Consider the following 13,303-nt stretch of genomic DNA (forward strand, 5'->3'; position numbering starts at 1 on the left):
CTAGATTCCTCTTTCCCTCTCTTCATTTTCACACCATCGAGCTTCAGATGTCACATTGTTTTTGCTTTGTCTGTGTTTACATTGATGAGGAAACATTCTGCTTTATAGGATGATGGGAAGCAGGAAATAAACATTTGAATGTCTGTTGTGTGCCAGATAGTCATTTATATCTATCAGTGTCATATTTAATCCTCTTAAAGACATGGATGTTGATGATGATGATAGTTATCATCATAATAGCTGAAAAATTTGTTAAAGGATTATCAGAAACCAATACTATCCTAAGCACAATTTTTATATCAATCCTTCGAGTTAGGTGTGCTTATATCTGTTTATATAGGAGACCATCATAATTTTGCAATGTTAAGATCTTCGACTAATGCCACATTGCTAGTAAAAGGTTAAACCATTTGTAGGAGGTTGACTCTGAGATACCGGCCCTGAAACTATGTTATGCTGCCAAACTTCAATTCCATTTTTATGTTTCATATTACTTAGTGTATTCTTAGGCATACACAGGTCAATTAGTTAATATCTATTGATTGATTGACTCTGTTGGCCTCTCACTGTGAAATCACAGAAACTGTTTATTTCCTTTCAAAATTTGTTTGCATCTGTTTTTTATTCATAAATCTCAAAAGAAATAGCCAAGGTTTATTTTTGGTTTATTTTTTTTCTACCTTATATATAAAATTTCCATATGCATAGCTTTTTATGTACCTTGGTTATACAATTAGCATTATTCAAACTGAATGTTTTATAGCATTATTATAACTTCCTTGTATTTGTTATGGTAATTTCTATGTATTTCGTGTCTCTGAATTCTGTCTTTTTATATGGTCAAATAATGTCCCTGGCTTAGTTAATATTTTAGTGAGAAATTAATTAACATTTCTGAATGAACTATGCTGTCTATTCTTCACAAATCTCAAGGTTATGATTGATTTTTCATAATGATTTTTTCTTTTTCTCTCTCTATTTCATCTCAATTCCATTTTGTCTTAGCATTAACTACTACATCATCTCTAAGAGAAGTGTGTTAGAGAGGGAACTGCTTGAGAATAGTTACAGAGGACATAAAGAAGTCCAGAAATAATCTTTACAAGTGACTAAATCAGAACCTGGAAAGAACCAACTATGACCACAAAAAAGTTAGAACAGTGTGGTATGATAATGCCAAGAAAACAAGAAATTCGTGTAGTTCACAGTAACAGAAAAATAAATGTTACCACGGTGTAACAGTGCAGCCCTAACAAAAGGGTTGATGGAGCATAAAGAGAAGTGAGTTTTTGTTGGGGCTTGTGGATAGGAGCTGCTCTGTGAACAGTCCGTAAAATTAGAAGTCAGGAAAAAACTCTAAGGGGATTTCTTCTAAGCAGTGGGTAACAGGCATTTTAGATAAAAGGAGCAGTAGCACAAAGATGTAGAACACAGAGCATTCGACAGACGGGGAAACGTCAAGAAGTCTAATGTGTCAAGAGCTAAAATGCTCTGTTTGTTTTAAATCTCTAATATGGAGAAGCTTGTAAAACAATTTTCTCATTTCCAAAAAAAAGTTCTGTTCATTATTCATTGTCCAAGGCAACTCTTTTGTGTCTTACTTTCCAAGCATTTCATATAAGATCCAGTTCCATAATGATGAAGCAGTTTTGTCTATAGTTTATGGAACTACTCTACCTACTTTATACTTAGACCCTTTCGTTTCTGTGCCTATTTCACTTCTTTTACAACCACCTCACTATCACTACCACCCATATCCTGAGTCAAACATCAGTAATTCCTCTATTTTCTCTATGTCTTTTGTCAGCCATCTTTAACTTCCCACATCTACTTTCTTGGTTAAAATATGTTAAAAGTAAGAGAATGCAGCTATTGAAGCATACTAAAAATAGCATCACAGTGATACACAAAACTAGTGTAATTTCACAGGTGAAAATTACTAGATCATGAAGAAGAAATTGATAATGAAAGCCATTTACACAATTTTGTTACGAAACCAACACATTGTATAATGACGCATTATTGTGTTATAGATATACTGTGAAATACTGATTAAACAAGTGTTCTTTGGTTTTGAATCTAGATCTTAGCCAGCCAGGTAGTTGAAATACTGTAATTAGAGGTTAGGAAATCATCCTTAAAGAAAAGTATATATCGATGTCAAATGTATATTTCTATCCTAGGCCCAAACCTGCACCACTAACTGCTGAAATACATGAGAAGGTTTTACGTTTGCCAGCATCTTGGGACTGGAGAAATGTTGGTGGTACCAATTTTGTTACCCCAGTTCGAAACCAAGGTAAAAAAAAATGTACTTTTTAATTCATTCTGTAACATTTATTGAATGTTTACTATGTGCCAAGCTCTGTAGTACATTCTGGGAATATAGAGATGAAACGGGCATGATCTACTTTAGTAAAGAAATGGAAATGATATGGCCAATGAATGCTTACTTCCTCCTTTTGTATCCATGACAGGCTTTGGTATTAAATAATCTCTCCAACTGAGCTCAGCATTTCTTAATTGTCCTTAATATATGTTCCAGGTAGCAAATGAAATTAATCAGAGCAATGTAAGTCAATCTATTTGCCCTGCTAGTAGAAGAGACTCATGTAGAAACAAAGAATTGCATACAACTCAAATTAGTCTTCCTTATGCAAGTGGTTTGCTGGAATCCTTCTTTGCTACCTGTCCCCACATTCCGTACTTTGACCCCATCGTTTAGTCTTTAATTACCATAGAAGCCCAGAAAATATATCCTTTATATTTCTCTAGTAGATTTTTTGAGCAGTGACCTTTCGGTTCACTTTACATCAGAATATGACATATGATGGTAAATATTAACCTGGTTTCCCGAATGGTGGCCTGGGAACAGACCCAAGATTTACCAAAAGTATCACTACGATTGCATTTTACTAGTTATTTTCAGAAATTGGATGCAGTATGAGTAGATTTAATTTTTTTTTTTCTAATAGCACTTGGTAGCAAATTATCTTGTTATCCTAAATTTTAGCGAACAATGACTTAGAGAATCATTGATATAATAGGTTTATTACTTCTAAGTTCATTTTGAAGATAATTACAGTACAGAGGACTGATTTGTTACTATAAAATAGGTGTAGTATTTGCTGTCTAGAAACATTCTGATTAGTGTCCCCTGAGAGGATTATAAATTAATAACACCCAAAAATAAATTGCTCTTTCCATTCCCTAAAAACTCAGTGATAATCATCCTCTCCCACTTATTAGCATTCACCACTGATCCTTCAATTCCATCCTCACTGAGTTCTTTCAAAGTGTTTTAAATTTACAGAGCTTTGAACAGGTCTTGTAGCAGCCAGTCAGCAAGGTTTCTGTCCATTTGACACCAGAGGTTTCATCTCTTTGTCTTTCTGTATACCAGTTGTTCTGGGACTCTTGAACTCTAGAGAAAATGTGGGTCCTGAATCCTTCCCTACCTTGTCTTTTTCTGGGATGGCTTCTATGGAAAGGGGGCATTGGAAATGAGAGAATTGTGAAGGTAATTGAGAAATTAATGTAAAGTGAAATCAAAAGTTTGATGTTAAGAGAGAGTTAAGATTTTCTCTATCAAGCAGATTTTTAAAGAGCATTGAACATGTGTTAGAATTTTTTTAATAGCTGAGGATATAAAGATTAATATGACATGGCCTTTGTCCTAGAGACTTATAGTTCAGAAAGACCTGCAAGCAAAACATTAAAATACGATATAACAGATTTGATAGTGTTTTTAAAATTCATTGAAAGCATAGGAAAAGGTGGAAAGAAAAGTTTAGTTCCACTCACTTTCCAAAAGATGATTGATAGTGATGAGACAGTAATTCAGGGGAAGAGAATTAGACTTTCTAAAGCCAAATATTTTTTGATATTGGTTTTCTTGTAGCTTAGTAAAAACTATTATTGTCTCCAATGTTCCATATTCTTTGAGTGTTATAAGTATGAATTGTATAGACATGGACAATTTAAAAACAGAAATTTCATGGATTAATTCCTTTTGAATAGATCCCTCATCTGCAGTATTTTGTTAGGTACTTTAGAAAATAATGTACTTAGAAGTTCCTCTTTTGACTTTCTTTGAGTTTTCTGTACTTTAGGTTGAAAAAAAAATATTTTCTCTTCCTGCTCATTGGGCTTCTTGGAAATTTCCACTAACTGTAAGAACACCAGGGTTCTATATAACCCAAAATTCAAAAGTTAGCCACAGTTAAGGGAATTCACATCTTTTCTCTCTTTAGAGGGAAAACCAAGATTAATGAAAAAAGAAATGGTGGGAGGGCGAATGAGGTTTTACTTTGACACTTGAAGACAGCTTTAGGCATCACCCTTATAGCGATATTTACTTTAAAGTGTGAGAGGAAAGAGAGCTAGGAAATTGGAAGAGATGGAATTTCTTTGTTCTTCTCCCAGCTCCCCTTTATTTAGTATATCTTCAAGAAAGAAAGGAGTGTCTCTTAGGTTGCATTAATTAGGAAATGCAGAGTGTTTTCCTAATGTTTAAAATCTAGTTCACTTCAGTCATGTTCTAATACTATTAGAGCTGGAAGGCAGGACCTTAAACTCTGCTCCACCCTATTTATTTGACACGCAAGATAAAAAATGCCAAAAAGATCAAGTGACTTTCCCAGAGTCATACTGCTGAGTGACAAAGCAAGAAGAAAGAGGAAAAAAGAAATTCTTCACTCCTTACTCCTAGTTCAGTGTGCTGGCTCTCTACTAGTGGACTCTGCAGCTGAACAGTTAAACCATACGAAAATCACATTATCTATTTGAGATTGTAGAAATTGGATTATTGCAGAACTCTTTCTGGGCCAGATGTACTTCTCATCCTTTATTGCATTATAGTCTTCTTAAGAAGTAAGGGTTCTTTTAGAATCTAGATTCTGGCCTCGACTTTTGAAAAGAGGCATTAATTAACTGGGCAGCTGACACATTCTTCCAGGAACTATAAAAGCTTCAGAGAGTTTGCCCCTGGTCCTCATTTCACTGATTTTCTCTGTTAACAGAGCACATTCTGAGCTCTCAGATATACATGTGGCTTGTCTCTCACACAGTGCTAGATGGTCAGATGACGAGGGTTTAATGATTAATACCAAGAGAGGTTATTTCTTTGGCCGCTATGGGCCAAGAATGCTGGATAGACATAACAGGCCATGTCTAGTCTTTCATGGGATGTTATTTATTATAAGACCCTGGTGTCTCATGAAAGAAACACTGGCTTTGGCTGTATAGTCGCTTGTGTAGTTCTTTGACATTCAATTATTTGAAAGAGAGTTTCTTAAAGATAGTGTTATTTGGATGGTTTCAAAACCAAAAATGTGTAATTTAATTTTTGTCTATTTAGTAACTAGATGACCAGGAAAGAAAATTTGAAAAATCTTTAAAGTAGATACAGACCTATAAACTGAAAGGGACACTAGGCCAGCATTAAGAAACACTTAGGCACTAATGCCTGTCATCTATTAGCGTTGTGACTTTGGACAGGTCATTATTGCTTCTTTCCGAGTCTTCATTGTGTGCATTATCAGATGAGTAGCTTGTACAACTAGATGAATTCCAAAGCCCCCTTCCAAGTGTTTTTCTTCTAATCTTTATAACTTAGGTGATCCCTCAGCAGCAAAAACAGTACATGATGTGAATAAATCTGACATGTTTATGGGGAAAATTTGGGGGAACATCAGACATGGTAGAAGTTCAAAGGTAGTAGGGTTCTAATAGACTCTAGGTCCAGGACCTGTGGTATTGTTGGATTATTTAGAAGGTCTGCCTCCCATAAAACTTAGAAACAAGTAAAGGTTGACTGTTCCTATTAAAGTCATTTTCCTTCCTGGATGTAAATATCTATTTGTTGTTCATAAATTAACTATTCTTTATGCAAATATGCATAAAGTTCCTTCATCTCCTCAGGTACCAAGATGAAGAAAACAAATTTCCTGTGAACACTCAAGGAAATCCACAGTTTAGTTTGAGGAAAACAATATAAGTAATTCAAGTTTAGCATGTTGGAAGGCTGAGCATAAAGTATCCTGGATTTTCTTTGCACTCAGGGAGGGACATAAATCAATAGTTATCTGGAGAAGGGAAAAACAGTGCCCCTGATTATACTTTGAATGCATAATGTGCTTTTGAATATTTTTCTGTCTAAGAAAGGCAGTTACTAAATTACTAAATTCAGATTTATTAAAGAGAACAAAGGCAGTGTTCTCTTTATGTAGAATTAGTTTTTCGAATTGTAATATTGTCTGTTCACTAATCTTATGTGCATAAGGGAGTGCTCGCCATTCAGATAATTTGATGACTAATGTTAATAAAGTGAATAACATACCAATTGTGCATAACTGCATTTAATACCAGTGTCTTGGATTTGGTACAAGCATATCTCCATGCAGAATTTATATCAGTGGCAGAATGAAAGAGGCTATGTAATAATAGAGATATTAAAATTATGTTCATTTCTTTTTGGAATTGTAAAATAGAAGTCCATTTTGTTACATGCACACCATATTTTTTTATATGCACTTATTTCTTTTACCACACATATTGAAGAAACATACAGAAAAATAATATTGTTCATGCATATTACCTCAATACAACATTTTTTTCTTCTTTTGAACTAGCAGCTATGTTCCTTCAAGTGCTTCTTAAGTAAATTTATTTTGTCTTTGCCAGAGCATCCAGGTAGTAAATAAAACTGTTTTCTTTTCCTTTCTCCCTGCCTCCATCCAGCAGCTGCTTTTCATGTTTCTCTCTCCTCTCGGTAACACTTTTCAGGAAATCATGGCTGTACTTCTGTCACCAGTTTCTGCTTAGAACTAGTCTATTTTTAACTTCACTACCTCTATCTGCCTTATATCTTTACTTCCTCTTTGACCACTTTACATACCATTATTACTGTTACTTTTCTTGGGTGTTTTTGTATTTTGCCTCCTTGATCCTGGTTAAGTCCACCCCTCTGCAATACACTCGCCCATACCTGAGCCATTCTCAGGGTGGACGAGACAAAATACAAAAGATATCTGCTCTAGAGATAATTAAAAGCTCAGCTTACGTGTATCCTTCCACGGTTTTCTCAATCTGATGGCTTAGAATGTCACAGACATAAATCATTTCTTCATTATCACTAATACTATCAAATACTTTGCAGAAGTTAGGAGTTTTTTTCTTTTTTCTTTTCCTCTTAAAATATTCTCAAGGAAAGCCCTATATAGTAACATTTGCCTTTTGATGAAAAAGTTGAAATCTTAATGTTTGCCCGTGATGTCAGTAGGGTTTGTTTATTGACTCTTCTTCATTGTGCTCATCCTATAACAACAGCAACATTCAGTATAAATGTATTAATGCATCTCATCCACTCAGCTTGTTCTGTTTCTTTGTCAGCGCTTCAAAGATCTCTTGGGTTATATATCTTTCTTTTCCATTACCAGCATCTTGTGGAAGCTGCTACTCATTTGCTTCTATGGGTATGCTGGAAGCTAGAATTCGTATACTAACCAACAATACTCAGAGCCCAATCTTGAGTCCTCAGGAGGTTGTGTCTTGCAGCCAGTATGCTCAAGGTAAGTGTTGTATTTCAGGCTCTATTTACCTATGTGTAGTTGGCCACTATTGGCAAAAGCAAAAGGATGGTGTGGTAGAGAGAGAACAATGTCTGTCGTCAGGAAACCCTGGAGCAAGTTCTGGCCCAATCTCTCATTGAGTGGTTTCTTATGGAATTCACTGCACCATCCACAAAATGTCAAGAGTTACTATATATCGAATGAGCACTGACTCTTAGGAGCTTCTTATATCTATTATCCAACTTCCCAAAACCTTGGAAAAGTAGATATTATCTCTAATTTATTGACAGAGAACAGACATGCAGTTGTTTCATAATACGTTGAAGGTCACATAGCTTCTAAGCATTAGTTTCATTTTAAACAAAGGTCTCACTTCAAAACCTAAACTAATTTGTATTAAAACCATAGTGACACTGGTTTCTCTTTAGGAGAATTTTGAAATTTTATATGTATGTTTTCAGATCAGGGAATATGTAATGTATGTAGAAAGCCCAGTTGTCGCTGATTTAGGGAGAAACATTCTTATTTTGACGTTTTCTGCTGGCAACCCCAGATTTGGCCACTAGAATGTTTCTCAGTTCACCAGTAAAACTGCCGAATGATTATTTGTCAGCGAGCCTTTCATTCTTACTGAAGTACTTATTAAACACTGACATTGTGACGTCTAGGCTCTGGGGACTGTGATGTATCAAGACTGTGCTTCCCCTCATGAAGAGCTATCGTGTGGTATCTGGATATTTAATAATGACAATAATAGTGACTTCTATTACTTTTACATGAAGTCACTAATTTAATCCTACAAAGGAGTTACTGTTGCTATCTATATTTTACAGATAAACAAAGGTGCAGAGAAGTTCTTTATGCAATTTTGGATTTGAACTTGAAAGAATAGGAAGTGGAACAATTTCTTCTGTGCTCTTTACTAATAAACGGGTAATAACTCTGTGTCATTCATCCTCAGGCTGTGAAGGTGGCTTCCCATACCTCATTGCAGGAAAGTACGCCCAAGATTTTGGGCTGGTGGAAGAGACATGCTTCCCCTACACAGGCACTGATTCTCCATGCAAACTGAAGAAGGACTGTTTCCGTTACTACTCATCTGAGTACCACTATGTGGGAGGTTTCTATGGGGGCTGCAATGAAGCTCTGATGAAGCTTGAGCTGGTTCATCATGGGCCCATGTCAGTTGCCTTTGAAGTCTATGATGACTTCCTCCACTACCACAAAGGGATCTACCACCACACTGGTCTAAAAGACCCTTTCAACCCCTTTGAGCTGACTAATCACGCTGTTCTGCTGGTGGGCTATGGCACTGATCCAGCCTCTGGGCTAAATTACTGGATTGTTAAAAACAGCTGGGGCACTAGCTGGGGTGAGAATGGTTACTTCCGGATCCGCAGAGGAACCGATGAGTGTGCAATTGAAAGCATAGCAATGGCAGCCACACCAATTCCTAAACTGTAGGATATGCTTCTCAGCATTTCCTACTGATCACCATCAGTCATTAAAGGGGCCGATTTATTCGCAAACTGGAGACTTTTACAGCAACAGTTTCAGAAGATTACAAAAAGATTCCTCTGAAGATTTTTGCCCTTAAAATTAAAACCACTCTGACTTTAATATACCTTCCCATCACCACTGGCCTACTTTTTTCTAAGTACTCAATTAAGTGAGGTTTTTATGGATGATGGTAAGCTATGCAGTACTGGATTTTGCTAATCGTTTCTAATGATTCGAACATGTATTTTTTTATAACCTATATGCAAATCACAAAATATGGCAATGATTATTACATTTTTAAAAAGATTTTTGTAAATGATTGAGTAATATGTATTATTTGTGTTCATTAGAGAATTTTCACCATTGACTCCTTCAGTTACATTCATATCCACTTGTGTTGCTTAAATAGGTATTTTAAGAAGAAAAGGTATTTGAAGATATTTCAATTAAAAAAAATACTATGAAACTTTATGATAGGAGATATATTCAAATGATGACTAGTGAATGCTAAAATCATCCCCTGGATATTTGATGAGCCAAAGGCTATAGTGTAAAGGAATAGAAGTTTTGATGAAAATCTAGATATTTGGTTAAACTTTCTTATGGTGATCCCACATTTGCAAGTATTGGTTAGCCCTCACTGGGTAAGCAGTAATACGTATTAATTAGCAGAATAATAGCAATTTAGATTTTAACAAATCTTTAAGTCTCCAAGAGATAGTTTACAGTGAAACCTTTCTGCTGAGTAAACTGATAGCATCTATTGGAAGTGATGGGTTAGACAAAATTAGTTGGTCAGAGCTCTAAAACATAAACAAGAACCACAAGTCTTCTGGAGCTGGAAGACACCCAAGAAATCAGGCAACCTAACCTTTTTGCACAGGAAAATAAACTAAGGTTTAGAGAGAGGGCAAGTAACTTATCCAAGGTCGTGCAGGTGGTAAACGATGGAGTCTTGATTAGAACCTAAATCTTCTGCGTTCTCCTTGAGTGCCTTAGACTCTGAATCTTAGCACTTTCCTCTAGAGTATTCGAATCACCAGGGATACTAGATGGATGCATACTTGGAAGTTTCACTTGACACATTAAGTCTGAGTTTCATTTTAATCCTCATACTTTTTGTGTTGCAATTCACTACAATGACATTTCTACTCTGCTTGAACTGAAATGGCATTCCGGGAGTATGCCTTATGTTTAAGGTGTTGCTTCTTGGGCCTGCTGGCACACTGAGACATAACCTTTGACCTTTTCACCACAAGGTAACACAGAAGCAGACACTCTGAATGACAGGCATAGCCATAGACCTGATCATCTGGAAAGCCTCCAAAGAAGTATATATATTTTTTGTTACTGTTATTGATTGAATGTAATTTTAGTCCTACACTATGCCTAGCCGTATCACTATGTTAAAATGTAATAAGACATTGAAATCAAGCATGAATTTATTTTTCACTAAAGTTTATAAAGGTACCACCTGTCAACTTTAACAGATAAGATTTTATTTAACACATACAATAGAATTTATCCTCTGGTTTTCTACTAGACAGCAATCGGCGGACGCATATGAGAGCAAGTAATGAAGGTGCAGAACATCCATAATTTTTCACAATTTTCTGAGGGCCCTGCCTGAGCTCTGAAGGGAAATCATTGCCAGTGTCATCCATTAAGTACCTTAGAAAATATCGAAAACCTAAATATGGGTATGAACCTAACAGGCAATGAGAAGCAGCTCTTACAACCTTGATTAGTTGGAGGTATGAATAGTGTGAAGAGGCCCAAAGTCTTCAGAGATTGCAAGAGGCCTTGCCCCGAATGAAAGTTCAAGTTACCCTGCACTTCAACTTGCATTTATCTGCGTTGGAGTCTCTGCTTTCCCTATTTCTATACTACAGAAAGATCACTTATTTCATCTACGGTTAGATGAATTAAAGACTAACTAAATGGACCATCATGGTTCCTCAAGCCATGTAATTAAACTGTTAAGCTTTACAAAAAGCAGCAAATTTCATTAACTAAAACTTATTTATCTTGTTGTTATATAATCAAAGAATGTTGACAAATTGAACTCTGGAAAAAATAGTAAGAGAACTCTGGCTAACCTCCCCAAAGCTATTCCCAGAAAAATTACAGGGAAAACATGCATGGGTGACAGCACTGGCCACAGAAAGAAACTAAGTTTAGTTGGGCAGTCTAGCCATACGCCATGATACTGCTTTTGGTGCCTTAGTACCTGGACAGGATTTCTGGCTCTGCCACATATTAGCCGTGAAACCTTGGTCAATTTCCTTAAACTATCTGTGCTTTGGTTTCCTCATCTGTAAAATGGAGATAAAGGAATAGATATCTCTCATTGAATTCTCCCCTAAACCCCTGCTATTGCAACAAAGAGCTAAATGGATTGGTACTTTTGTGTGACATTATCTCTTTATTTAAGATGAGACCTTTCACCATCCTCAGTGGGTGAACTAAACTAAATTCAGATAATGACGTTTCCCTGGCCATCCAAACTTAATCAATGAACTCTGTATGACCTCTCACCAGTGAGCTGGGGAACTGAATTGATTTGAATAGGAAGGAATACGGAGTTCTCTGAGGATTAAATGCCTTCAGATATGCAAAGTGTGTAGAAGAGTGCTTGGAACACAGTAAGTCATCTTTTTCTGAACTTGAATTGTAAAATAACTTTTTGCTATGGGGAAGCAGCCTACCATGTATTCTATTAAAAAACAAGGTCTGCCCTACCATGAGAGGGTAGGGAAGGGATTTTGAGGTTGTTTTTTTTTTTTTAAAGGGGGAAAAAAGAACCAACAGGAACATTGGTACAAAGAATCCCACAGAGAAAAACCTTTAAAAACTTTATGAATCAGTGAGGTGATTTTGATTTTTTTTTTTTTTGTGTATGGTTTTATATCGCCCCCTGTTACACCGTTGCTTCTGCTGCCTGTTTGGAGAGAAAACCAAGCGTGAGAGGTGATCAAGTTTAGATGCTACAGCTGAGGTGAAAATCAAGCCCTGGCTGAGAGAAAAGTCTCTGTAACTTTGAAGTGAAAAAAACTAAGGTTAATCTAAGGTTGTAACAGCTGTATTTTCCTACCCAGAATTTTCCTGTTGGGATAAAGTAAGCCTAACAGATTCACCACAATAATGCTGGAAGGTCATTTAGTCCACCTCTGTCATTAAAATAAAAATGGGCTCAGCAGGTGAAATAATAGGCCTGCGATTCTAGCTCATAAAGATAAATCCAGAACCCCATGTATCCAGAACTTTCTACTGTAGCTGCTGTATCCTAATTAAGAAAAATGGAGAAATCTAAATGTTATGAGAGAGTTAATTTGACCCTCACCTTTCTCTGGTAAAATCATTTTTAAGCCCCTTTCCAACTCTCAGAAATCCTGTTCTCATCTTTTGGGGGACAAGTACTCTAAACTTCAATCCATGTGTGGTGGTTTAGAAGGTTTCATTTAACACTTTTCCTCTAAATATAGTGGCATTAATATTTGTATTTCTTAATTATGATAAAGATTTATTTTTTGGTCTAAAGCAGAAACTGCCTGACCAAGATTGGAGAGTTTTACATATATCGCATCCTTCTGCGCTGATGAGAAGTATATGGAATTAAAATTGTATGTTAGTGATGGGTCAGTTAGCTTATGGGCCTTAGTTTCAATGGCTATAAAATATTGACCTCATTGCACTGTAGTTCTGATTGGAAGTGTGAATTTGCCTGAAATTTCCGGGACTGTAAAGTAATTGAACCCTCAACCAGCCTTCTGGCCAAGCTGCACAATGCTATGGTGACAGCAAACCAAAATTGCAGGTGACAAATTAGCCCTGCCCAAAAAATGCAGCACATGCCTTTGTTGTTGGGGTCTTTCCTTTTCCTTTCAGTAGTCTTTTCATTAAGATTCCTTGTCTTCAAATGCTTTTTAGTAGTTAGCAGAAGTGAGAAATATTCTATTTTTGAGGATAGGATGCTGATGTAGTATACTTGTATTTTAAACTCTCTGTCCTAAAAGGCAATTTGTTTTTTGAAATTTAATTCTTTAGTTAAATGGGAAAAGAGTGATAAACTCCACACTCTCCAACTTGAGAAAAGAAAAGGGCCAACTTATTCTTTCCTCTGACACAAAAGGTCTAAAGAGATTAAAATGCTAGCGATCAGTTGAAAAGAAGTAAGTGGGAGAAATAGCCTTCCCCTGAGGAAGTGAGGGTGAAGCCAAGAAGGCAAGGAC

The 13,303-nt window shown here is 36.1% G+C and overlaps 1 protein-coding gene across 2 annotated transcripts in view; it reads left to right on the plus strand.

The window, feature by feature from the left end:
* The window catches only part of CTSC (cathepsin C), a 36,868-nt gene extending 24,637 nt beyond the window's left edge, over positions 1 to 12,231 (plus strand). For both annotated transcript variants that reach the window (XM_016153162.2, XM_016153163.2), the window contains 3 exons: positions 2,184 to 2,299; positions 7,440 to 7,571; positions 8,533 to 12,231. In XM_016153162.2, the coding sequence (XP_016008648.1) occupies positions 2,184 to 2,299; positions 7,440 to 7,571; positions 8,533 to 9,035 (751 nt within the window). In that variant the 3' untranslated portion in view covers positions 9,036 to 12,231. The remainder of the gene's footprint in view (positions 1 to 2,183; positions 2,300 to 7,439; positions 7,572 to 8,532) is intronic.
* The last annotated feature ends 1,072 nt before the right edge of the window (positions 12,232 to 13,303 follow it).

This window comes from Rousettus aegyptiacus, unplaced genomic scaffold, assembly GCF_014176215.1.
Source record: "Rousettus aegyptiacus isolate mRouAeg1 unplaced genomic scaffold, mRouAeg1.p scaffold_m13_p_5, whole genome shotgun sequence".
Taxonomy (NCBI): domain Eukaryota; kingdom Metazoa; phylum Chordata; class Mammalia; order Chiroptera; family Pteropodidae; genus Rousettus; species Rousettus aegyptiacus.